General features: G+C 54.9%; 1 protein-coding gene across 1 annotated transcript in view; it reads left to right on the forward strand.

Annotated features, from left to right (window-relative positions):
* Positions 1 to 24,662, forward strand: part of SLC22A23 (solute carrier family 22 member 23) — a 141,456-nt gene extending 116,794 nt beyond the window's left edge. The window contains 6 exon segments of the mRNA XM_032647501.1: positions 2,253 to 2,380; positions 6,701 to 6,803; positions 9,003 to 9,235; positions 10,782 to 10,814; positions 11,921 to 12,044; positions 23,798 to 24,662. Coding sequence (XP_032503392.1) covers positions 2,253 to 2,380; positions 6,701 to 6,803; positions 9,003 to 9,235; positions 10,782 to 10,814; positions 11,921 to 12,044; positions 23,798 to 24,155 — 979 coding nt within the window. The 3' untranslated portion in view covers positions 24,156 to 24,662.
* Positions 24,663 to 26,088: the final 1,426 nt, after the last annotated feature.

The raw sequence follows: 26,088 nt of genomic DNA on the forward strand, positions 1-26,088 counted from the left end.
GGTGCTGTCCGCCAGCAGAGACAGGACGTGTGGCTAACAGAGCCCTGGTCGCTGTGCCCAGGTCTCCTGGGAGAGACCTGTTTCTTTACTCGGGTTCATTCCAGTCCGAGGGCTGCTGCCCCTCCATAACCTCAGGTCCTCCCCTCCCTGGGCCCTGCCTCTCTCCTCTCCTTCTCTTTCCTCCTCTTGGATCCAGGATTCTGGTTGTACCAGTTTGCAGTAACAGACTGTGTTTTCTCAAAATGACTAAATAAAATTAAAAGTCAATGAAACAAGATTGCAACCCCGCCACTACCCCCCTCTCAAAACTGGTATGTTTGGAAATGTTATGTATATATATGAGATATGTCTGTCTGTCTTACTGGCTATCATAGGTAAGGAAAAATCCTGATAGAAATCACAAAATATTTATAATCAAATCACAGCAAGAACTACTTATCAAAACTTGTGAAATGTTGCTAAAGTGATACTTAGGTGAAATTTTGAAGTCTGAAATGCATATATTAGAAAAGAAGAATTAATGTTAATGACCTATGTGTCTATCTTAAGAAATGAGAAAGTGACACTAAACCCAAATAAATCAGAAAGATGGATGGAGATAACATAGGTGAGAGCTATAGGGGCGGGCATCTGTGTCAGGTTATTTCATTATAAAGAAAAGATCTGATAAAATACGGCAAGATGTTAATATCTATATAATATTGATGTCTGTTATATGTGAGTGTTTCTGTTTGCTTGAATTATATTCAAAATTATAAAAACTAGAGGCTAGTAAAGCAAACATTAACTTTTATTATTTAAAAAAAAAAACAGTTTGAAACCTGTGTTTTATCAGCTTTCCAATATGGGCTCCTGCGCGAAAGGACACGAGACTTTCTGAGCCCGTCTTAATGCTCCGGCCGTACCTCACCAGGGTGGGCCCCCAGCTCGCCTGCACCTTTGTGCAGCCACGTGGGACGGTGGCTTTTTGACCCTTGGTGACAACCCAGGTCTCCCAGCGTAGATTAACACTCTGATCAGACCGTCCCAGTGTACCACTGAAGTCAGCTGTTTCTGCAAAATACATCATGAACATTTAGAAACTTGATTTTTGTTCAGACAGGTAAGGGAGTGACAGCCGTTACATCATTAGTGATGTGACTCTGAGATAAAAACTTAGCACTGAGAGCTTTTGCAGCTTCTGCCTTACTTTGATTAGAGGCTCCCCAGAGCTGGTGGGGCAGGTGTCGGGTAGTAGCAAAGATAACTTCTTATCATCATCAGTCACGATTCCTTGACACTCTGTAACTGACATGAAACACAGGGACGCCTGGAGCGCTGTGCCCGCAGAGGCTGTGCTGTCATCCCCAACCTTGACTTCCAGCTTTTGCTTCTCCCACACAGGGGTGCCACCTGCTTCAAAATCGGGTCCCGAGGGAACACAGCCTCCGTCCTTGGGCACATGGCAGTGGCTGGTTTCTCAAGAGACCTTGTGACCTGCAAAGTCTAAAATATCCACTATTTGGGCTTTTACAGAAAAAGCAAGCTGACCCACTGCTCCAGACAGGCACATGGTTCTTGGTGGACTTGCAAATCTCCTTATAAATGTAAAATTACAAAACGCATTGATAAGACACTGGTTTGGTTTGGGGTTTTTTTCCAACGGGACTTCTCACCCTATTTCATCCTAAACACGAACAAACCAGCAAGGAGTCTGTCGCTCATTACACTTGAAAACCACCACCCACCTCAGGGAGGCGTTCTGGGCAGTTAGCAGCAAGATGAAACTAACTCTACAGCTGAGCCCTGGGGAGTCAGGCTCCAGACGCTCAAAACAGAAAGTGCCCGTCAGGTTGCTAGGATGGGGGGCATTTTTTTTAAACTTAAAATCATTCTATGAACATTCGTTTCTTGAGACAAAAATATCACAAAAGCAGCCCTTCCATGAATTGCTGGAACGTGGTTTAGTGATCCAGCGTCTGGTGAAAAGTATACACCGATTTCTTGACACAGCTGGGAGGATACTTCTCCTTTCTGCCTCATTTTAAACATTGCAACTTCTACGCTTTCTGAGAGAAAGCCAGAAACACCCAGGGCCACAGTCTTCTCTCGCCTGCTTGGGCCAAGAAAGAGTCCTGAGCACCCGCCAGCCTCCACCGCTCACAGACGGGTACCCAGTCCGGCCCGGCTGGACGCTCCCGGCCCCCGACAGAGCTGTGTCTTGATGCCTCACCCGATGGGAAGAGCCTCACCCACTCCCTGTCTCTTTGCAGGATCTTCCCAGAGTCCCTGCGGTGGCTCATGGCCACCCACCAGTTTGCGTCGGCAAAGAAGCTGATCCTGCGCTTCACACAGAAGAACCGCATGAACCCCGAGAGCGACATCAAAGGCGTGATGCCTGGTGAGCACGTGTTTCCTTCAGACCCACAGCCCCGCCAGACTTGGGGGACCCGCCACCCATCCCGCCGGGACCGGGAGTCACCCCACATCACCCCTGCTGCCTTCGTTGCCCAGCCAGCTGTCCAGCTTCCTGTGGCGGTCGGTCCTCAGCTAGACCAGGAACATGGCCAAGGCCAAACGCAGAGGGGGCGTGCCCCGCCCCTCGGGGTAACCTTGAGGGCTGAACCACGTGGGGCACACAGCCTTGCCCGCCTGCGGTTTGGTGCCGGCCATCCTGGCCAGGGGGCGCTGGCCTTCGCTCCCTGTCTCTCCCAAACAGGACCTGCAGAGAGCTGCTGTGTTGTCTGTGTCTGTCAGGACCTATTGGTTGGGCCTCTGAGGAAGCAGAACACTTCAGATCCATAGAATCCCTATTTGTCAGGAATGTCAGCACAAAAGCTAGATCAGATCCATGAGAGCACCAGGAGGGTGTTAAAATACAGACTCCTGGGCCCCTCCCGGCACCCAGAGATTCTCATCCAGTAGATCTTGGAAGGAACCCTGAACATTGTGTGTTTAATAAGCACTAGAAGTGATTTATTGTGACCTGCGAAGTCTAAAATATTGACTATTTGGACTTTCACAGGAAAAGCAAGCATCTAATATCAATATTAGAAGTGTATTGATATTATCTTAAATCTTTCCACAGCAGTTCTGTGCAAGGTACTGTAATTATCCCCATTTGCAGACGAGGAAACTGAGGCACAGAGAGGTTGAGTATCTTGCCAGAGGTCACACAGCTAGTGAGTAGTAGCGCTGGGACTTGAGCCCAGGAAGCCCAGCAGAAGCAGCTTCCCTGTGCTGCTTCCGAGAGGGAGATGGACGTGCTGGCCTGGCGGGCGGGGGGGTGAGGGGTGCGTGGACCTCGCTCCTTTCAGGCCACGTTTGCCCCTTTTGGAGCGTCTGGCTCTTGTCCCCAAACTTGTCCAGGCCTATCCATTAGCAGATCAGCGCTCTTAAGTCAAAGTGCTTTGTTTCTGGCATTTCCCTAATTAAATCACCACACTCCACTTCTTTCAGGTTAAAATATTGTCTGGGAGAAGCTTGTTTTCTCCATCGTAATTACGCTGATTCATTTCCCTCCTGTTTTTAGAAAGTGGTATCCTCGCTCAGGAGCCGGGCTGGTGCTGGGCTCTGTGCTGGGGGGCAGGCAGCAGCACGCATGACCCCCCTGACTGGGGGCTGGGGTGGCATGCACTCACGCCCCGGGGCACGTGGCTCTCGCCCGCCTCTGGGTCTCTGCTCCCTCCCAGCTGTCAGGCGCACGGTGACAGTGACGGTGACATGATGGCACCAGGGCAAAGCTGGAGAAGGGCGGGTGTCTGTTTCCTCGGAAGTGGCCCATTGCACCTCCCTGGGCTGGACCGGTTTGCCTGCTTGAATGCTGTGTGCCAGCATCTTATCTAGGCCACTGACCAGCATCCCGTCCCCAGCCCAGGCTCTCACCCGCCCCGACTCCATCCTCCCTGCTGCCCCGCCCTCAGCCCTGCCTCGGGGGCTGAGACGCCATACAGGCGTTTGACCCTCATCAGAACCTTTCCGATGGATCAGATCGCCCCTGCTGTACATACGGGAAAGGGGCCCCAGGAGGCTGAGGGTTGGAGGCACGGCTTCCCTGCTCCCGGCATTCCCTCCGCATGGAAGGAGCCCCCGAGGAAGAGTGAACCGGCTTCCCTTTTCCTCCTTGGACGTGAGCCAGGTGCAGAGAGGGGGTCCCCGGCCTCAGGCCCTCTCCGGGCAGCCTGACCGCAGGGAAGCAGCCGAGTCTGGCGTCTCCAGGTCAGGCAGCGAGTCTGGGGGGTACAAGGCCCCCATCAGGCCCACAGGGGCTTTACCCGAGCCCTTCTCGGGAACCGAGCGGGGATCCCGCCCCACGTGCCTCACTCTGTCTTGTCCGTCCGTCCGGAACCCGAGGTGAGAAGCGGGTCCCTGTATCGGGCCACCTCACAGTCCCCAGCGTCAGGTGACTTGCACCAGTCACACCCCAGCAGGAGATGAAGCTAAGGCGGCCCCAGGCAGCCGAGCCCGGCACCCTGCCTCTGACCCGCCGCACCTACTTCTGCTCCTGCAAGAGGCCTCGGGCCGGCTGGAGCCTCGCGCGTTGAGAGGGAATTTCTGGGGTCAGCAGGTGTCCCCGCAGGCCCAGGAAGGAGTCTCTGCAGTGGGTGGGGAGAGGCCAGGACGGTCTGGGTCGGCCGGAGCGCAGGGCCAGGAAGGCCTCATGGCTTCTTGCGTGTCTGTGGTGGTGTCGAGAGGCTGGGGATGCAGGTAACAGAGAGAACATACCAGCAGCCCCGGAGAGGCGAGTGTAATTCCACTCAGAACAATGCAGTTACCTCTGTAGACCACAGTCAGCTTGGGCTCCAGAGTTTAAAGCTTTAAAAACAGAAAGAAAAAAGGTCATAATTACAGTTACTACAGCTTCTTAACATCTATTTCATACACTAGAAAGTATCAGGAATTAAGTTTTAGCTGCGTTACAAAAAAAAAAAAAAATTTAAACCTATATAGCCGTGCGAATGGGCATTTAGTTTTTCTTCCTGGAAGATTTCCATGGTGGGCAAGTGTGGCTGTGACAAATGGGTTCCTGACCAGTTTCACAACAGTGAAGATACTCAGATCGCTGGATCAACGCTATGTGTTTGTTAACCATGCTTCCATGCTCTTTAGAAGTTTTCTAGCGTTCTGACCACGGGGAAAGGATGTCTGTAAATCAGGTGAGCCTGTTTTCGCAGAGGGGATAATAAAGGCCAGGAGGATGTCAGGAGCTGAGCGTCCATGGATGGACGTTCTGGCTGGTGCACAGGCCTGCAGTTCTGTGCCTGAGTATTGACTCGGAAGAAAGTTCTGGAAACTGAGGGAGCATGGCGTCCCTCGGACGTGGGACAGGTGTCGCCTTCTCCCGTGTGTGCCCCAGCTGGTGACACTGATCCAGACTTTTTTTAAATAAAAATCTCCTAAACCGTTCCAGCTGTAACTAGTGAGGTTGGTGACCCTCTCGCCATTGGATGGCAGGAAAGAGGTAGGACGTCCAGGGGTGAGAGTACCCCCTAAGCAGTACAGGGAGGGGGACACACCTCGGAGCCCCCCCGAGGAGGCTGCAGCTCCTGGGCCCCTCTTGAGGCAACCCCGCTCCCTCCGGGCCTTCCCACCCCACTGCGTGCTTCATTTTTAGTAAACTTGTTTTGAATTCCTCTTAGGTTTATAGTAAAGTTACAAAGAGAGCACAGAATTTTGAAAAAGCCCCAGTCGGTCTCCCTGTTGTAACATCGCACGTCCCCTGAACCTGTTATGACTGGGAAACTGCCGTCGCTGCACTGCAGTCAGCCCAGCTGCAGCCTGGACCGGACGTCACCCCCGGTGACCCTGCCGTAGGATCCCACCCAGGGCTGCCTGCTCTCACCTCCCAGCCGCCTGTGGTCGGTGCGCTGTCAGTCTTTCCTTGCATCCCCTGACCTCGGCAGTCTTGATTGGTTAAGTCTCCCGTTTCTTCTCTGGCCCCTGAGAAGGGGTCCCCTCCCCCGAGGGCACGGCCGGCCAGGGGAGCAGGGACAGACCCGGAGGCTGAATGTGCGGCATTTCTGCTCACAGATGCCGGGAGACGGGGAGGCTGGGGCGTCTCCTCGTTGGATCTTCCCTGTTGAACCGGCGGCCCCAGGACCGCGGCAGACCCCTCGACCTCGTTGGCGTGGGCCTGGCGTCTGCTCAGAGCTGGTCTGGGCCCCCCGAGAAGCTGGGTCTCGCGACCAAGCTGTAGCTGGTCACGTCACCTGAGCCGAGACGCCGTCTGTCTGGCTCAGCGCACGCATATGCACACGTGTTCATTCAGTCACTCACTTCTCCTCCTCATATGTGGGCCGTGCAGGGGCAGGTGCAGAGGAAGCAGCCTCAGCCTGTTTGGCCCCCAGAGTTGGTTTGGGGACCAGAGCAGTGCGCGCATCTCCTGGTCCCTGAGCAGAGGGTTCAGACTCTGTAAGGAAGAGGACCCCTGCCCAAGCCCGACCAGGGCCTCCGCGCCCGCCAGCGGCCTCCGCAGCCTTTCCAAGTGGACAGAGCCCACGCAGGTGGCTGCTGTGTGTGTCCTGCCGCCTCCCTGCGGGCCCCGTGGGCAGCTGCACCTGCCAAGTCAGTGTCTCTGTGGCGAGTTTTCTCCCCTGAGAGCCAGGCCCTGCCCCTGCCTTAAAGAGAAACACTCTCCTTCTTCTGACCCCCGAATCCGCGCATCGGGCCGTCGGGGGGGCTGCCTGGCCGAGCGTGGCTCACGGGTCCCCCCTCCCTGCAGAGCTGGAGAAGGAGCTTTCCCGGAGGCCCAAGAAGGTCTGCATCGTGAAGGTGGTGGGAACCCGGAACCTGTGGAAGAACATCGTGGTGCTGTGCGTGAACTCGTGAGTCATGGGCGCAGGTGGGCTCGGGCCTGGGGCGGGGGAGAGGCGGCAGGGCCGGGGTAAGCCTGAGCAACCCCGTCAGAGCTTCTCAACAGCTGTCTGACGGGCTACGGGTGCCGGCAGACGCGGACCCCCAGCCTCGGGGCAGCCCGGCATCTCCCCCTGCTTGCCACTCGGGCCGCACAGACGTGTCCCGGGGGACGGGGCTGCCGGGGAGCAGGCTCACGTCCAGGGCCGTCCTGGGAGTGGGGCTCTCTAGCCATGCACCTCCCGGGAGGCACCTCCCCCCGAGGCACAGTGACGGGGGGCTCGGGGGCCCCCACGTGTGGGCCTCCAGGCACCATCACGGGCGAGGGGAGACCAGGCTGCTGAGTGTCCTAGCTCCCTGCGTGGAGCCAGCGCCTTCAGAGGCCCGACCCCAGGGTCACGGCGGGTGGTGATGGGCCGGCCCGGCCCTGGGTATGACCTCCACACGTGGCCAGAGGCCCTCCCACCTAGCTGACCACATCCAGCCCGGCGCCCCAGGTTTGCACCTGCACCCTTGTGGCTCACGCCATTTCCTGCCAGCACTGTCCCGGGTTCAGTGTGCACTGGCAAGCCTGTGCTGCTGGCTCACAGCTCAGTAACCCTGCCCTTCCCTGCTTGCCCAGGTCATCTAGGCAGTAGGGGGTTAGAGGTCACTGGGGGAGGGGAGCTTGCACCCTTCGGTGCACAGTCTCAGGACGGCCGTCGTCGGTAGAGAGCAAGGCCCAGGGGCGGGCCTCTGGCCCCACATCCCACAGCTAGCTGCTCCTGTCCAAGCAGCTCCATTTAATCAGCTCTCAGGATTGGGGTTCCAGGTTAAATAATTTGGGGGAGGATACAAAACATCCCAGCACCAAAGCAGTGGAAGAGCCCAGATCTAACGGACTCCTCGTCCTGCAGCCGAGGCCCAGGCAGGGGAAGGGGCAGCCGCGCCGCGCGCCTGGTCGGGGCCGAGCCCTCAGGCCCGTCTCTGCACAGAGTCAGCTCCAGCCCGGCCACCCGCCGCCCAGTCTCAGGCAGACGCTGGCTGGGCCAGTGGGACCGTTTACAGTGGGGTCACTTCTCCAACTTTTATTTTGGAAAAAACACAAATGGTGACATAGACAAGATGGGGAGTTTCCACCTTAATGATTCCTGTTTTGGGGGAGGGCGAGCCAGTCTCTCTGGCTTTGCTGTGGTCGGAGGACGTCCTTCCACCAGAACAACAAGGTGGGAGACCCGCCCTGAGACCAGGAGCCCCGCCGAACTCACACCTGTTAGGCCGTCCAACGTGGCCCAGGGGAGCCGGGTCTGCCTGTCCCCAAGGGGAAACGCATGGGTTTGGAGGAGGGCGGCTCCCACCTGCAGGACCGGGTCTGTAGTTGACCTTGATGCGTCCTCAAGGTCTGCTGAAAGCACGGAGGTGGGAGGCTGGGAGACAAGGGCGTTTCAGCTCAGGGACAGAGGCAGGCGCTCGCAGCCCTGCTCCCACGGGGCACGTCCACCGGGGCCTCAGAGCCCCGCTGCCCCGTGCTCCCAGGGAACACAACACGTCTTTATTCCTGTTCCCAGCGTGGACATCCGCCTGAGCGGCTGGGACACACGTTTCCCTGCGGGTTTTTGTGACCCTGTGGGGCAGGAGGGGGCTGAACCCAGGGCGGGGGACGGTAAATTAAGCGTTGAACGGCCTCCAAGACCAGCTGTCCTCACCGGCCTGACCCTTCCTGCCCCTCCAGGACACATGAGCCGCGAGTAGCAGCGAGGGGTGGCGGGGGAGCCAGTTCTCGGGGCGGGTCCCCGAGTTTCCAGAACCCCGGGAGAGGCAGAGGTGTAGACGGGCGGTGCGTCCTAGCGGCTGTGCTCACCCGCTGTGCTGCCTGTCGGCCCGCCTGGAAGGTGGCTCTGATGGGCCCCCTCGGTGCCCACGATGCGGGCTCAAACGCAGGGACCCTGGGGGCGCCTGCCTCACGCCTGGATTTCATGAGAGACAGCGTTTGAGCCGAGGGTCTCCCTGCTTTTATGCCCGCACCCTCCGTAAGGCCACGGCAGGGCGGTGACCACGCACATCCCCTCCCTGACGTCCTCTCTGACGTGCATTCCCCGCCACCTTCCGAGTGGCTGCTCTGCCCCTGGACGCGACGCAGGGTGTCCCGCACCCGCTGGGAGGTGGTGGCCTCAGGCACTGTGTCCCCGCAGGCTGACCGGCTTCGGGATCCACCACTGCTTCGCACGCAGCATGGTGGGCCACGAGGTGAAGGTGCCACTGCTCGAGAACTTCTACGCCGACTACTACACGGCGGCCGGCATCGCCCTGGCGTCCTGCCTGGCCGTGTGCCCGGTGGTGCGGCTCCTGGGGCGCCGGGGAGGCCTGCTGCTCTTCGTGATCCTCACGGCCCTGGCCTCGCTCCTGCAGCTCGGGCTGCTCAACCGTGAGTGGGCCCAGGCCCCGGGCGGGCGGTGGGCAGGGCCTGGCGTGCACTCCAGAGCCCTGGGTGGGTGGGCAGCCCGAGGCGTCCTCCAGAATCCACAGCTGCAGGGGGCTGCTTTGGGAAGGACGAGCTCGCACTGGAACACGTGCGTGGGGTGCCCCCTCCTCCCATGCGACCCCAGGGCTTCCCGCTGCCCCGGGGCTCCCTGGTAGCCGGGCCCTCACAGTGCTGGTGGGCGTGGTGACCCCATTGGGGGCCACGCTCTCCCGCTGTGATCCATCACGTGAGAAGGAATGAAGGACTTTTTCCTCATGTGAAATCAAGGGCGAGATAGATACATTTTGACACCCTTGCACTGGGACACTGCTTTTCGGTGCTGTTTCCAAGTTCATCAGCTGCTCTCGGGGCCGGAGAGTTTCTCAGTAAACGTTAAAAGTAATTTAAAGAAAAGCTAGCCAGTCCGTGTTGCCCACCCAACTCTACGAGGCACGCTCAGTGCAGCTCCTGGTGAACAAAAGCCCTCGCCCGCCACGGGGACGAGCCGCAGGGTATCTGACAGCCCGGGAGTGAGCCGGGCAGCCGAGCCTTCTCGCCCAGCACCATCCCCCCCAGTGGACTCAGGCGCCGCGGGGACCACGTGGCTCTGATGGCTGCCCTCGCCCCTGAGCTGTCAGAGCTCGGTCAGCGCTGCTGGGCAAGTCAGAAGCCTGCAGTAGTGTTTCAGGTCTGCGTGATGTCCAGGTGGGGAGGGAGAATCCAGAACAGGAGGAGGAGAAAGAAAACCGAGGACTCTCTCAGCCTTGTGCAAACTGGATTCTAGAATAGCCAGTGTCAGACTCAGCAGCTTTCTGACTTGGGCAAGTTCACGTGCGGTCCGCATCTTGCCGGGAGACTGGTCTCATTTTCAGCTGTGACGACATGGGGTCTGTCCCCCGGTGGGGCCGCCCAAGCTGCCCTTTGGGGAGTCTTCTGCAGCTCCCGCCGGTTGGGCGGACGTGCAGGGGCACGGCAGCCCCGGGGCTCCCAGCCACCCTTCTTAGTCCCTGAGCAGGGATGCCCAGGAGACCAGGCACCGTGGGGACCAGGCTGGGAGGGCACGGCGATGCTGTCTGCCGGGTCTGCCCGCAGCACTTGGTGCCCCGAGCACAGACCAGCAGTGACTTGAGTAACTTTGGACATGGCGAGATTCCCCGCTTTGGCTTGAGGGTGGGTGCTGCGCGCGGGCCCCTGCTCTCAGGAGCTGGCGTCCTCCCCAGGTCACGAGGCCAGAGGGGCCCAGCCCTCCCTTCCGAACAGAAGGAGCTCCATTTGGTCAAATGCCAGCCCTGATGCCCTGGACACGCCCCAACGTCTGCGCCACGTCCCTCCTGCTCTCTGGCCCTGGTGGCGTCAGCTGGGCTGGCCGCAAGGCCACCCCTGCTGGTCCCGGACGGGGTGTGCTTAGAAACCAGTTGCGTGCACGCGGTGGTGACTTCCGTCCGACCTGCTCTCTTTCTCCCCTCCCTGCCCGCCTTCCTCCTCGTGTGCCGCCATTCCTGCGGTCCAGTGATCGGGAAGTACAGCCAGCATCCGGACTCAGGTGAGCCAGCCGAACGCACGTGCGGCACCGTGTTGTCTATTTTACTGCACCTGCAGGGCGTTTTCACAGAGACTCACAGACCTGTGGTTTCCCTTTCCTCTCTCTCCCCTCCCCCTTTCACCCCAAGAGTTGCAGCTGAAGTTGGCCGTAGGTTGGACACTACACTCACCCACTTATCCTCTCTGCCCCTCGCGCCTCTAGAAAGTCGGGCCGCCCGCCCCCCGCCCGCTTTGTGCCCGGCTTGCATGCTGCCCTCGCCCCTGCCCCTGGCACGTGGCCAGCACAGCCCAGCAGCCTCCACTGTGACGCAGGGCCTTGGGGACAGGCCTGGGCTGGGCCACACGGCCCTGGGGGCCCTGGGGGCCCGGCTGACCACGCTGCCAGGGGAAGCAGCCGTCCCCGCCTGTGAGCGACACGAGCCTGCTACTCTCGGCCTCTGGGACGGCATAGCCTCTGCCCGCACGCGACGCTGCTGTGCGCTCGTGCCTGGCCTGACCGAGCCCGTGCCGCCAGGGCTCCCAGCGCGGCCTTGTGGGGAACTGGGCTGCGCCCCAGATGTGGGGCCCCAGCATCTTGCTGTGCCCGCCTAGCGCCGCCTGGGTGTGAGGTCAGACCCGGCGCCACTGGCAAGATGCTCCAGTTGGTCCAGCCCGCTCCCTCCAGGCCCATAAGTTCTCCTCTTGGGGTTGAGTTCTCGTTCCCCTCAGTCAAGCCTGGGCTGCCCTGTCCCTTGTATTGGACGGGTCAGGCCTGAGGCCAGGATGGCCAGGCTCTCTGGAACCAGAGACCTTTCTCTGGAGCTGAGCCGGAAGGCTGGACGGGAGGGCGCTGCCATAGCGTCGGGGAGACCACCAGCCTCCCTCCCTGCCGGCCGCTCTAGGCTACGGCATCCGGCAGAGTCAGCCTGAGTCCCACATTTTAGACCCGCAGGGACTCCCGGGGGACCCGACAGGGGCTCCTGCCAGAAGGGCTCTGACCTCCCACCCCGGGACATGCTGCATCTCCCAGGTCTGCATCTCACACCGGGCAGAGGGGAGGAGGGAAGACCCTTCTTCGGCCCCAGGCCTCCCTCCGCCCCCCTCACCACCCGCCTGGTTCTCCCCCAGGAATGAGTGACAGCGTCAAAGACAAGTTCTCCATCACCTTCTCCATCGTGGGCATGTTCGCCTCCCATGCAGTGGGGAGCCTCAGCGTGTTCTTCTGTGCAGAGATCACTCCCACAGTAATAAGGTGCGTGGCGGGCTGCCCGTGCAGGGGCGCGTTTCTTCTGAGGACACGGGGGGCGGGGCTCCGCGTCTGGCAGGGCTCCCGGTGAATGAGCCACCAGCTCTGCTCCGGCCTCCGGACGAGCTGCGGCCCATGCTGGGCGTCAGCTCCCGGACCGCTGTTCCGCCCTGACCCCCAGGGAACCCAGAGTGAGGTGAGGGCCGGACCCTGGGTCCCGTCCAGGCAGGTGGAGGGACGGGGAGCGTTGGGGGCGCAAGCAGCGCGGCAGGGCCTGGAACAGGAGTGGAGTGGGGAGGCCACAGAATTCATGCCTGTGCTCTGCTCCAGCCCAAACGCTGTCTGTTTCACAAAGTAGATAGAAAGGGCGTTGGTTTTCTACTGGCCTGAGAGGCCAGTGTCTCCAGCCCAAAGAAGGGCCTCGGAGAGAAAGCCCAACAAGTTACATCACTGAATTGTTTAACAAATATTTGTTAAGAAGCCGCCGTGTGTCCGGCAGAGGCCGAGTGTGCAGCCCGGCCCCCAGGAGTCCGTGATGGGTCTGTTTTCTGAAAGGCAGGGTGACGTGCACTCAGCGGCCTTTGCTTTCCTGGTGAGGGGAGGGGGGGTCTGCTCCGTCCGGCACCGTCCCGGGCAGCGGTACACGGGTGGGCACACCCTCTGGTGCTGTCGAGGTTACAGCGACACGGAAGGGTTTCCTTTTGTAGGGCATCACCTCCCTGCCGTCACGCTGTCTTCCCGGCAGCAACTGTTGTGACTTCCGGTCAAGCTCCCGACTTGGCGTGGGAACGTCATCAGCTTGCCCAGCGCGCACGCTCTGCTTGCTGAAGTGTAATTGGGAGTGTGGCAGTTAATCGGCTGTGGGATACCGCCCGGAAGCCAGCATGATGGCACCCTTCCATCCCCCCTTTCCCACGTGGGCGACAAGCAGGGGCCAGTCCCATTCAGGCAGGACGCCCGGGACTGACCATCTGGCCCCTGGTGCCGGGCTCTGGGAGGAGGCCCACGTCTGCAGGCGTCACGCTGACGCGGCATCTTCACTGGCCTCGCTCTGATTCGTCCTCCTGGATTCTTACTCACACACGCCAAGCCTGAAGGCTGTCCCATGCCCAGGGAATAAAATGGCAGGGAGTGTGCATTTAAGGAAAAGCAAGCAATGCAAGTAACTCACCCTGGGCCAACCCTCTGCTTAACCTGACACGGGAAGTGAGCCTGGAGCTTATTCCGTGCGGGACGTGGCAAAGCGCCCCAGGCGGAGAGCAGCCCCTCGGTGTCTTTCTTTACCCGGTTAATGTCCTTCCTTTACCAAAGAGCCCAGCAAGGAGGACTCTTTCAGGAGACCGGAAGTCGAGGTCAGACTTGTATCTTTCTCTGGGGGTGGCCACCCTCCCCTTCAGCAGTCGGCAGACCTCGTTAATCATCATTAGATTTTGCTGAAAAGAGCTAAACAAGCTAAACTGAAGGAAATGCAGTATCCTTTTCCTCTCTGAGGCAAACCTGCAAAGATTATTTTGGGGATAGAAAATGTTCTCGGGGTCAGCTTGCCAGGATGACAAACTAGAAAACATGTTCACTTGACCCTAGGTGATGCGTCTATAGTTGCAGAGGAAGGAGGTGAGGTCCGGGGGGGTCTCCTGGTGGGGACAGAAGGCTCTCTGGTGTTGCCGGTGAGTCACTCTCCCTGCTGGACAACCCTCGTCCCGGCCCTTCCTTGCGTGCCCACCAAGGGACAGTCCCACGGAGTCGCTGGGAGGAAATGGACTTCCTGCCTCCCCCGACTTCTCACGGGTGAGCCAGGAGGAGCTGGGAGGGCCACTCAGGTCTGCGAGCTTCACGTTGCCTAGTGCAAAACTAGCCTTTTCTACAACACGGTGTTAAAAACGCCCCCTCTGAACGAGAACAGTAGCGAAGGTTAGGGTTGGCTAACGAGGAGCGAAGAGCAGGGTAAGAACTCCTTTGCACAGAGCCTGGGGGACGTTGGCTGTCCACGCATGACAGCTGTCCGGCGCGCCCACCCAGACGCTGACGGTGCCCTCCCCGTGGCCGGCAGCTACAGAGGTGCTTCTCAGCATCCTCCCCTTGGGCCTCGGCGGTGTAGGCGCAGCTGGTGGCTTTGGTGTGGCAGGCCCAGTGTCACCTGGAAGCTGCAGGAGGGTCCCTGAGGCCTCGCTGTCTCCGTGTGCCCTCGCAAAGCGGGGCGGGGGGTGGGGCAGGCGCTGGTGGCAGGGGCGCATCCCTCACGTCCCGACACCTCGTCAGGCTCCCGGAGCACCGGGCCCCGGCTGCGGGGTATTTCTTGCTTTTTTATTGAGATATAGTTGATTTACAATATTATGTTTCAGGTGTACAACATAGTGACTCACAATTTTTGAAGGTTAATATATAGCAATTTAAAGGTAAATTATAAAATACTGGCTGTAGTCCCCGTGTTGTACAAGTACATCCTTGTAGCTTGTTTCATACCTAATAGTTCGTACCTCTCACCCCCACCCCCATGTCGCCCCTCCCTGCTTCCCGCTCCCCACTGGTAACCACTAACTAGTTTGTATCTGTGAGTCTGTTTCCTTTTTGTTATCTTCCCTAGTTTGTTGTATATTTTAGATTCCAAACGTAAGTGATGTCATACAGTATTTGTCTTTCCCTGACTTGTTTCTCTTAGCATAATGCCCTCCAAGCCCATCCATGTTGCAAATGGCAAAGTTCCATTCTTTTTGATGGCTAATATTCCACTGCATATGTATACCGCATCTTCTTTGTCAGCAGACCTTTAGGTTGCTTCCGTGTCTTGGCTATTGTAATGCTGCTACGAACACAGAGGTGCATGTATCTTTTTGAATTAGTATTTTCAGGTTTTTTTGGATATATCCCCCAAAGTGGAATTACTGGATCATATGGTAGTTCTATTTTTAGTTTTCTGAGAAACCTCCATACTGGTCTCCATAGCGGCTGCACCATTTCACATTCCCAGCAGCAGTGTGCGAGGGTTCTCTTTTCTCCGTATCCTCGTCAGCATGTTACCTGTGTTCTTTTTGGTGATGGCCATTCTGACAGGTGTGAGGTGATGCCTCACTGTGGTTCTGATTTGCATTTCCTGATGACTGGCGATGCTGAACATCTTTTCATGTGCCTGTTGCCCACCTGCACTTCTTCTTTGGAAAAACGCCTATTCGGTTCTAGTGCCATTGTTTCCGTCGGGCTTTTGTTTTTGATGTTGAGTTGTATGAGCTGTTACATATTTTGGATGCCAACCCCTTATTGATCGTATCATGTGCAAATAGGGTCTGCCATGCAGCAGGTTGTCTTTTCATTTTGTCCGCGGTTTCCTTTACTGTGCAAAATCTTTAAAAAGTTAAATGAGGTCCCATTTGTTTCTTTTTGTTTCCTTTGCCTGAGAAGAGGAGCCACTTCACCGCCTGACACCTCCTCACCCGCTCCCTGGCTGCCCACCCCCTCCTCCGGCTGAGCTCTTCCCGCCCCTCAGGTGCCCACCCCTTCCTCCAAGCGTCTTCCTTCCGGAGACCTTCCTTCTGGCTCCTCCCTGTGCCCACCCACAGTGCCCACTGCTCCAGACATGCCTCAAGAACGGGCACCAGGAAGAGAGATGGCCTGTGTGTCACGTGACACGTGGGGTCGTTTAGCTTGTTTTAAAATTTGCATCACATATATATAAATGTTTGTAACACATGCTCAATGAGTGACGGCAGGCCGAGGGGGTGATGGGTAATCCTCACCGTTAAACAGCAGGAGGGGGACAGACAGGACAGGGGACAGCCAAAGCACACGGGTCGCATCCCCCCCCCCCCCCCGAGCCCCCAACTCGGGCCTTTAGCGGGCAGGGAATCTGTGTTCCTCCGTGGCCTTGGGCACGTCCTTCAGCTGGGCTCATCTCTGCCCCAAAACAAGACTAGTCGTGGCGGCCTTCTCGTGGGGGGACTGGTGGGGGACAGACTGTACACAGAGGGTCTGGCCGCGGTAAGTGACAACTGGTGGTGTTCATTATTCCTACCTGAATGTTCTTGGCAGTGACATTTCTGTAAAGATCGGCGGAAATGTTTCTCCGTCCCTGACTTCACAGGAAGGTGGTCAAGACGAGTAACACAGAGAAGGAAGTGGAGAAAAGGAGGTTTGTTTTCTGTGTTCTAGACGCTGGTATTAACATGGTTAAAAGAATGATTTGAAGATTCTTTGTTGTTGTTGTTTTTGGTTTTCTTTTTTTCCTTTATTTTTATTTTTTTCTGAAGATTCCAGAAGTTTTGTCAAGCTTGCTGCTTCTAAGAAGTCTGCCTGTGTACCTATCTTTCTATCCTCAAAGTAACTTAGATATTATTACTAGTAAAATAAAGACAACCAGTAAAAGCCTTTGAGCTCCGAAAGCACTAGAAGGCAACCTTGCTCCAGGTTCTCCTTTATCTGTAAATCGAGGCGGCTGCCACTCTCCTGTTTAAACATGAGCGTGTGCTGCCCTCTCGTGACAACCTGGAGAAAAGCAGAAAACGTACAGAGTCAGCACTTGCGGGGAGAAAGATGGAAGTTTTAGCACCTTAGAACCAAGCACGTAACGATCCCATTCTCTAAACTGAGATTTCTAAAAGAAACACAGATCCAAAAATGGAATACCAGATTCTGCCACAGTTGTTCCTAACCTTACTAATTTCAAGGTCTCCTTGATAGAAAACCAACAGAAAATTGCTTTTGTGGAAAAAAATACGTAAGGCTATTTGCATATTACCTATGCACGTGATGCATCTGTAGATATGTCGGTACTTTTTAAAAACAAGTCATCGAACCCTACCATAAGTCAAATACGTTCCATCTCATTTGACATGACTTGCTACACCATGACATAGTTCACCTGGACTCTGAGGGGAAGCCGGCTCCTTGCTCAGGAATTCCTCGTGGGCTGTGCACTCACGTCCCTGTGCACTAACCACGTGAGCACTTCACTGCACTGAGCGGGGAAGCCTCTCTTGCTCATCAGCACCACCCCACTCAAGTCATGGGAAGGTCAGGCAGACGTGGGCAGTTTTGTTTTAATAAATTTACTTATTTTTGGCTGCGTTGGGTCTTTGTTGCTGCGAGCGGGCTTTCTCTAGTTGTGGCGAGCGGGGGCTGCTCTTCCTTGCAGTGAGTGGGCTTCTCATTGCGGTGGCTTCTCTTGTTGCTGAGCTCGGGCTCTAGGCTCGGCTTCAGTAGCTGTGGCATGAGGGCTCAGTAGTTGTGGCGCACGGGCTTAATCCATGGCACGTGGGATCTTTCTGGACCAGGGCTCGAACCTGTGTCCCCTGCATTGGCAGGCAGATTCTTAGCCACTGCACTACCAGGGAAGTCCCACATGGGCAGTTGTAGAGAAAATGACATCTCACTGGTATCAAAGGCCTGTGAAACACGTCCTTTATTTCCGGTGCCCCATATAATCCCTTGCAGCCTCCTGTGGCTTCCTGGAGTGGCCAGACTCACAAGGACTTAAGAGCTATTTCAGGTGCTCATTTATGCACCTTCCAGGTGGAGTCAGTCGCACCACTCTTTGTAAGGGTCTTCATATTCACTCTGCCCCATTCACTGGGACAGTGGCCCTCTTGCCGAGGAACCAGGATGATCTGATCTGCAGCATCTCAACATTTATGAAACACAGTGTGTGCAATGGATGTTCCAGAAAAGAATCCTTGACTGTCTTTTCTCCATTGTACGTTCTTGGCTCCTTTGTCATAGATTAATTGACCATTTAGAGCATGGGTTTATTTCTGGGCTCTCTATTCTGTTTCACTGATCTATGTGTGTTTTTGTGCCAGTACCATACTGTTTTGATTACTGTAGCCTTGTAGTATAGTCTGAAGTCAGGGAGTGTGGTCCTTCCAGCTCTGTTCTTCTTTCTCAAGATTGTTTTGGCTATTTAGGGTCTCCTGCATTTCCATTAAAATTTTTTTAATTATTCTAGTCCTGTGAAAAATGTCATGGGTATTTGATAGGCATTGCATTGAATCTGTAGATTGTCTTGGGTAGTATGGTCATTTTGACAATATTAATTCTCCCAATCCAAGAACACGATATATCTTTCCATCTCTTTTTGTCGTTTTCAATTTCTTTCATCAGTGACTTACAGTTTTCTGAGCAGGTTTATTCCTAGGTATTTTATTCTCTTTGTTGCAATGGTATATGAGATTGTTTCCTTAATTTCTCTTTCTGATAGTTCATTGTTAGTGTATAGAAATGCAACAGATTTCTGTATATTAATTTTATATCTTGCAACTTTACCAAATTCATTGATGAGCTCCATAGTTTTCTGGTGACATCTTTAGGATTTTCTGTACGTATTTATAGTATCATGTCATCCACAAACAGTGAGTTTTACTTCTTCCTTTCCAATTTGGATTCTTTTTATTTCTTTTTCTTCTCTGAGTGCTGCGGCTAGGATTTCCAAAACTATATTGAATAAAAGTTGCAAGACTGGGTATCTTTGTCTCGTTCCTGATCTTACAGGAAGTGCTTTCAGCTTTCCATTGTTGAGTATGATGCTAGCTGTGGGTTTGTCATATATGGCCTTTACTATGTTGAGGTATGTTCCCTCTATGCCCACTTTCCTGGAGAGTTCTTATCATAAATCGGTGTTGAGTTTCGTCAAAAGCTTTTTCTGCATCTACGGAGATAATCATATGGTTTTTATTCTTCAATCTGTCAATGTGGTGTATCACACTGACTTGCAGATATTGAAAAACCCTTGTATCCCTGGGATAAGTCGCACTTGATCGTGGTGTATGATCCTTTTAATATATTGTTGGATTTGGTTTGCTAATGTTTTGCTGAGGATTTTTGCATCTATGTTATTAATCAGCAGCCTATAACTTTGTGATATTTTTGTCTGGTTTTGGTATCAGGGTGATGGTGGCCTCATAGAATTCGGAAGTGTTCCTTCCTCTGCAGTTTTTTTGGAATAGTTTGAGGAGGATAGGGGTTAGCTCTTCTCTAAATGTTTGGTAGAATTCATCTGTGAAGCCATCTAGTCCTGCACTTTTTTTGTGTTTTGGGAGTTTTTAAATTACCGATTCAGTTTCATCACTGGTAACTGATCTGTTCGTATTTTCTATTTCTTCCTGGTTCAGTCTTGGGAGGTTGTACCTAAGGCTTTGCCCGTTTCTTCTGGGTCGACTATTATTATATAGCTGTTCACAGCAGTCTCTTACGGTCCTTTGTAAGTCTGTGGTGTCCGCTGAAACTTCTTTTATCATTTATGATTTCATTGATCTGGGCCCTCTCCCTTTTTTTCTTGATGAGTCTGGCTAAAGGTTTATCAATTTTGTTTAGCCTTTCAAAGAACCGGCTTTTAGTTTCGTTGATCTTTTCTATTGTTTTTTTAGTCTCTATTTCATTTATTTTTGCTCTGATTTTTAAGATTTCATTCCTTCTACTAACTCTGGGTTTTGTTTGTTCTTTCTCTAGTTCCTTTAGGAGTACGGTTAGGTTGTTCATTTGAAATTTTTCTTACTTCCCGAGGTAAGCTTGTATCCCTGTGAACTTACCTCTTAGAACTGCTTTTGCTGTGTCCCATAGGTTTTGAATTGTTCTGTTTTCTTTTTCATTTGTGTCTAGGTATTTTTTTGTTTCCTCTTTAATTTCTTCAGTGATCCACTGGTTGTTTACTTGCATATTGTTTAGCCTCCATGTGCTTGTGTTTTCTGCAGTTCTTTTCTTGTAGTTGACTTCTAGTATCATAGTTTTGTGGTCAGAAAAGCTGCCGGATATGATTTCAGTCTTATTAAATTTCCTGAGGCTTGTTTTACGGCCTAGCATGTGATCTGTCCTGGACAATGTTCCATATGCACTTGGAAAGAATGTGTACTCTGCTGCTTTCAAATGGAATGCTCTCTTTATATATATATATTAAGTGCATCTGGTCTCGTGTGTCATTCAGGGTGTTTTCTTACTGGATGATCTGTCCATTGATGTGAGTGGGCTGTTGAAGTCCCCTATTATTGTGTTACTGTCAGTTTCTCCCTGTGTCTGTTAACATCTGCCTTATATATCTGAGGTGCTTCTGTGTTGGGTGCATGTATATTTACAATAGTTATATCTTCTTTTTGGATTGATCATTTTATCCATAATGTGGTGTTTTTCTTTGTTTCTTGTAACCATCTTTAAAGTCTATTTTGTCTGATATGAGTATTGCTACTCCAGCTTTCTTTTGATTTCCATTTGCATGGAATATCTTTTTCCATTCCCTCACTTTCAGTCTGTGTCTGTCCCTAGGTCTGAAGTGGGTCTCTTGTAGACAGTATATATATGGGTCTTGTTTTTGTATTCATTTAGCGAGCCTGTGTCTTTTGGTTGGAGCACTAAGTCCATTTACACTCAAGGTAATTATCGATATGTATGTTCCGACTGCCATTTTGTTCATTGTGTTGAATTTGATTTTGGAGGTCTTCTTTTGTTTTCTTCTCTTGTGATTTGATGACTATCTTTAGTTTTACGTTTGGATTCCTTTTCACGGGTGTATCTATTACAGATTTTTGACTTGCGGTTGCCATGAGGTTTTTATGCAGCAGTCTGTGTATACATGTGACTGTTTCAAGGTGCTGATCTCTTAATTTTAAAACTCTGCATTCGGGACTTCCCTGGTGGCGCAGTGGTTGGGAATCCGTCTGCCAATGCAGGGGACACGGGTTTGAGCCCTGGTCCAGGAAGATCCCACGTGCCGCGGAGCAACTAAGCCCTCGCCCCACAACTGCTGAGCCCACAAGCCTAGAGCCCGTGCTCCGCAACAAGAGAAGCCACCACAATGAGCCTGTGCACCGCAACGAAGAATAGCCCCCGCTCACTGCAACTAGAGAAAGCCCGTGCAGCAACGAAGACCCAATGTGGCCAAAAGTAAATTTTTAAGAAACAAAAACAAAACAAAGAAAGCCTGCCTTGTCCTCTTCTCCCCTCACGATGATTGTTTTGACATCGTATTTTCCATCTAACTGTTCTGTCCGTCCCTTAACTGCTTATTGTGGATATAGACGATTTTACCATTTCTGTCTTTTAACCGCCCCCCCAACTAGCTTTGTTTGTGGATGACTTCCTACCTTTACTGTATGTTTGCCCTTACCACTTAGTTTTTTCATTTCATAGTTTTCTTGTTTCTAGTCGTAGCTATTTATTTTTCTTTTAGAGAAGTCCCTTTAACGTTTGCTGTAAAGCTGGTTTGGTGGTGCTGAACTCTTAGGTTTTGCTTGTCTGTAAAGCTTTGATCTCCATCAAACCGGAACGAGAGCCTTGCTGAGTAGAGTATTCTTGGTTGTAGGTTTTGTCCCTTGATCATTAAAACAGATCATGCCATTCCCTTCTGGCCTGCAGTTTCCACTAAAAAGCAGCTGATAGCCTTACGGGAGTTCCCTTGTATGTTATTTGTTGCTTTTCTCTTGCTGCCTTTAATATTCTATTTTTATTTTCTGGTATTTCAATTGCAGTGAGTCTTGGAGTGGTCCTCTTTGGGTTGATCCTGTTTGGGACCTCTGTGCCTCCTGGACCTTGATGTCTGTTTCCTTTCCCAGGTTAAATAAGTCTTCAGTGGTTACGTCTTCAAATGTGTTCTGTGCCCCTTGCTCTCCCTTCTGGGACCCGTGTAATGCAAGCATTAAGTGTGCTTGGTGTTGTCCCAGAGTCTCTTACCCTGGCCTCGCTTCTCTTCATTCTTTCTTCTGTTCAGCAGCAGTGACTCCCACTGCTCTGTCTTCAGCTCACTGATCCGTTCCTCTGTATCACTTAGTCTGCTGCTGACACCTTCATTTCAGTTACTGTAGTCTTCATCTCTGTATGGTTGTTCTTTATATTTTCTGACTCTTTGTTAAAAGCTTTTTACCTCCTTGCTCTGTGCATCCGTTCTCCTCCCGAGTTCTTCATTATTCTGGACTCTTTCTTGGGTAGACGGCCTGTCTCCACTTCACTTAGTTGTTCTCCTGGGGGTTTATTTTGTTCCTTCGTCTGCAGCATGTTTCTGAGCCACCTCGTCTTGTCTGAGTTGCTGTTTGTATATTATGTACATGGTAGGTTATGTTTCTCGACCTCAGAAGTGGCCTCCTCTGTAGGAGACATTATGCATCCCAGCAGCACACCCCCCCTCATCACCGGAGCTGTATGCTCTAGGGGTGCCCCCTGTGAGGGCTGCGTAACGGTTCCTTCTGTTTTGGAGGGCTATGTGGGTGGTCTGGTGGGCTTGGTGGGCTTAGTTGGCACCCGGTCTGGTTGACTGCCAAGCTCTGCCTTGTGTGGAGGCCACTGGTTGGTGGGGCCTGGTCAGGAGGCAGCTGACTGCAGAATCCCCAGGGACCCTGGGGCTAGTGCCGGGTCACTGATGGGTGACATCAGGGTCCAGGTGACTCTGGAGCTGGTGACCCCCTACTGGTGGGTGAAGCCAGGTCCTGGGGTGAGTGCCAGAGAGCTGGTGTAAGATCACTGGTGGCTGGGGCCAGTTCCTAGCACAGTTGGGTATGGGGTCCGAGGTGTCCAGAAGCTGCACTGGCCAGCTGGGAGCGGCCGAGGTCTGCAAGCTGCAGGATCGTGGGTTTCTTGCTTCTGGTTTCTGCCCCGTGGTGGGCGAGACTGGTCTAGAGGCTCGTGCAGGCTTCCTAGCAGCAGAGGCCGGCACCTGTCAGCTGGTGGGTGGAGCGGAATCTTGGCCCTCTGGTGGGCAGGGCCACGTCCAGAGGTGGCCGGCTGTGTGCTCAGGAAGTCTCTAAGCAGCCTGTCCGCCGAGGGGTGGGGCTGTGTTCCCACCCTGCTGGTTGTCCCAGCACTGGCACCTACAAGCGGTTGGGTGGGACCGGGTCTCGGAGCTCGTGAGCCAAGACGGTGGTCGCCGGCACCAGCGTCACCGTGGTAGAAAGCTCCCAAATATGTCTGCCACCAGCATCTACGTCCCCAGGGTGAGCTGCAGTTGCCCCCTTGCCTGTCCGAGAGACTCTCCAAGTCCAGCAGGTACGTCTGGCCCAGGCTCCTATCTTTCAAGTTACTGCTCTGCCCTTGGTCCCAGTGCACGTGGGATTTTGTGTACTCCCTGTAACACTGGAGTCTCTGTTTCCCCCAGTCCTCTGGGACCCCTGAAAGCCCCCCATCCCCGGCCTTCAAAGCTACACGTCCTGGGGGCCCATTTTCCTGGTATAGGACCCGCGGGCTACGGAGCCCGACGTGCCGCTCAGAACTGTCTCCTGTGGGAGAACCACTGCGACGTGCTTGCTCTCCAGCGTGTGGGTCGCCCACCCGGTGGGGGTCACGAGCCTAGATCATCTCACACGTCTGCTCCTCCTACCTGTCTCGTTGTGGCTCCTCCTGTGTCTTCAGTCGTAGATCTTTTCTGGCAGGCTCTGGTCCTTTTTGTCAATGGCTGCTCCGCGTGCAACTGTGAGTCCAGCGTGCCCACGGGAAGAGGCGATCTGGGGGGGTCTTTCCGCTCCACCTCAACGTGTCCTTAATGCCTTCTTTAACCCCCAGCCACCCTCCCCGCTTCTAAATGAAGAGCAAGCCTCGGAAAAACAGCGTAAATTGATACAGCGTTGAGAAACAAAATGTTATGTTATTCACGGCAAGTGAGGCCGGTTGTCCCCTTACGGTATTACAGTCACCTTTCACATGAACGAAGTAAGAAGTTTTGGGCTGGCGAGGAAAATGTTCACTGAATAGTGGGGGCAGCAGATGCAGGAGGTGAAGGGGGTTGGGGGGAGCTGGCCGTGCGCCGGGGCCCCGTGCCTGTGGGCCCGACCCGCCGCCTACCCGTGCGTTCCCCGCAGGTGCGGCGGCCTGGGGCTGGTGCTGGCCAGCGCGGGCTTCGGCATGCTGACGGCGCCCATCATCGAGCTGCACAACCAGAAGGGCTACTTCCTGCACCACGTCATCTTCGCCTGCTGCACACTCCTCTGTATCATCTGCCTCCTGCTGCTGCCCGAGAGCCGGGACCAGAGCCTGCCCGAGAGCATCCCCGACGGCGAGCACTACACGCGCCAGCCCCTGCTGCCGCCCAGGCGCGGGGAGCAGCCCCTGCTGCTGACCAACGCCGAGCTCAAGGACTACTCGGGCCTGCACGACGCGGCCGCCGCGGGCGACGGGCTGCCGGACCGCGCCACGGCCAACGGCGGGCGGCCCGTGTAGCAGGGCCCTGGGGGCGGACCGGGCTGGCCGTGGCCACGGGCGGGCCCACGCTGCTGAGGCCGCGTGGGGACCCCCGAGGAGCCCACGTGTGAGGAAGAGGACTTTGCAAACGACCCTTCAAAGACTTTCCTTTCTGCCATGAAACGTTTGTATTTATTTTGGTCATTTTTAAAAGGAGCACTTTATTCCCTTCCCTTCACGGATCTCGAATGCAGCCACCTCCTCAGGAAGAGGGACGCGGTAGCCGAGGACACGCTGTAAGGACCGCGCAGCCCGGGCTCCCCGGGAGGTCGGCTGCGCCCTCCGAGCCAGCTGTCCCCGAGGCCGTGCGCAGAGACCAACCAGTCACTGGAGCACTCCCACAGCTGTGCTTTATTCAGACTGAAATGTAAATGGTTACGGTTTCGCTAGAGTCTGTGTAAGGTTTTCTCTGTAAGAGCTTCTGCTCCACGTGCTGGGGGAAAGCAGCTCACAGTATCATTAAAACCAGCTTAGTCTTTCCCGCGAGATCATCCTTTTATACTTGATGCTGGAAGCTCTTTGGGGGAAAAGCTTAACCATTCACCAGATCCTGATCAGTGGCGGTATCGCCACAGTCTTCCGAGGCAGGTCTGCCCAGCTCAGCTCCTGAGCGGCAGACGCATCACATCGGAGACAAGTTATTGTTATCACCCCTCCTCCCAGTTCAGCTCCAGCAGGAAAGTCCCCTCTTGCAGTCAGCTTTTCTGCCAGCACGACATGAACACACGGCTACTTCCTGAACTAAAACCCGACAGGAAAATAACTAAATAGGCAACTAAGGCAGCCCACCAGGAGGGAGCGGTGCTCTTGCAAACACGGCCCGTCAGCCACATCCCGGGCACACACGGCACAGAAATCACCAGCTTGGAGGCCTTGGCTCCGCTGGCCGCCGGCGGAGACCCCAGAGCCCTCTGCTTCCGTCAGCACGGAGCTGGGCCTGCAGCAGGCCCCTCACTGGGGAGCTCCGCTGACGGCAGCCTCGGAGAACATCAAGACCAACTGAGAGAAGCAATAACTCACCAAAGCTCGAGCCCCACCCGACTCTAAGGGTTTTCGCTGTGTTCCTCACTTCGTCCCCCTGCCTTTCCAGGTCAGGCTCTCTGCACCTGTCTGGAGCCGTTTCAGAGGAAACGCAGGAGATGCTGAGAAACAGCCCTTGCTGGCCAGGCAGGCACTGCCTTGTGGCAGTCCCGGAACAGCCTGGGCTCTTCCTGGAAGGGTCCACCTCCCCACGGTGCCTCTGCCATGGGCTCTTCTTCCAGGGAAGGCATGGCCCTGGGTCTGTGGGAAGCAGCGAGGGGACTCCCAGCCCATGGCTGCCCAGACTCCGAGGCCCAGGAGAGAGGTGGAGTGCGTCCCCACTCGCCTCCTGTCCCCTCCAGTCTGTCTTGCCATCCCCCCATGGTGCCCCTACAAGCTAGCGGCCACGGGGAGGAGCCGCTGGCTCCGTGAGAACGCCATGAGGAGGTGAGCAGACTCGCAGGCCTCTGTGGTGCCAGCAGCTACACCGCCTGGTCCCAGGGCCACCAGCCCAGCCCCTCATGGCCCTGCCTCGTGTCTTGAGTCACATCTGTTCTGTGTTTCAGCGTCCGTCCGCATTCACCTTAATCTACAAGGCCTTTCTTCACACCTGTACAGCTCGAGTGCCAAACCTGGGAAGCGCCTTAGCCTCTCTCAGCACGCCGGCCACAGGGTCCCCGGTCCAGGGTGGGACGTGCAGCGCAGGGCTGGTGGGGTCCCTGGGCCACACCTGCCAGGTGTGTCTGCACCCATCACCCCAGCTCCAGGACACCTTGCAGCCAGGCCGCTCGCCAGACCCCAGGCCGTGTGTGCCCTCCCACTGGCCGTGTAGACCTTTAGGGATCGTGCTCAAGCCGAAAGGGGCAGCCGGCACCTCCAGGAAGGCGGGCAC

Source organism: Phocoena sinus, chromosome 11 (assembly GCF_008692025.1).
Source record: "Phocoena sinus isolate mPhoSin1 chromosome 11, mPhoSin1.pri, whole genome shotgun sequence".
Taxonomy (NCBI): domain Eukaryota; kingdom Metazoa; phylum Chordata; class Mammalia; order Artiodactyla; family Phocoenidae; genus Phocoena; species Phocoena sinus.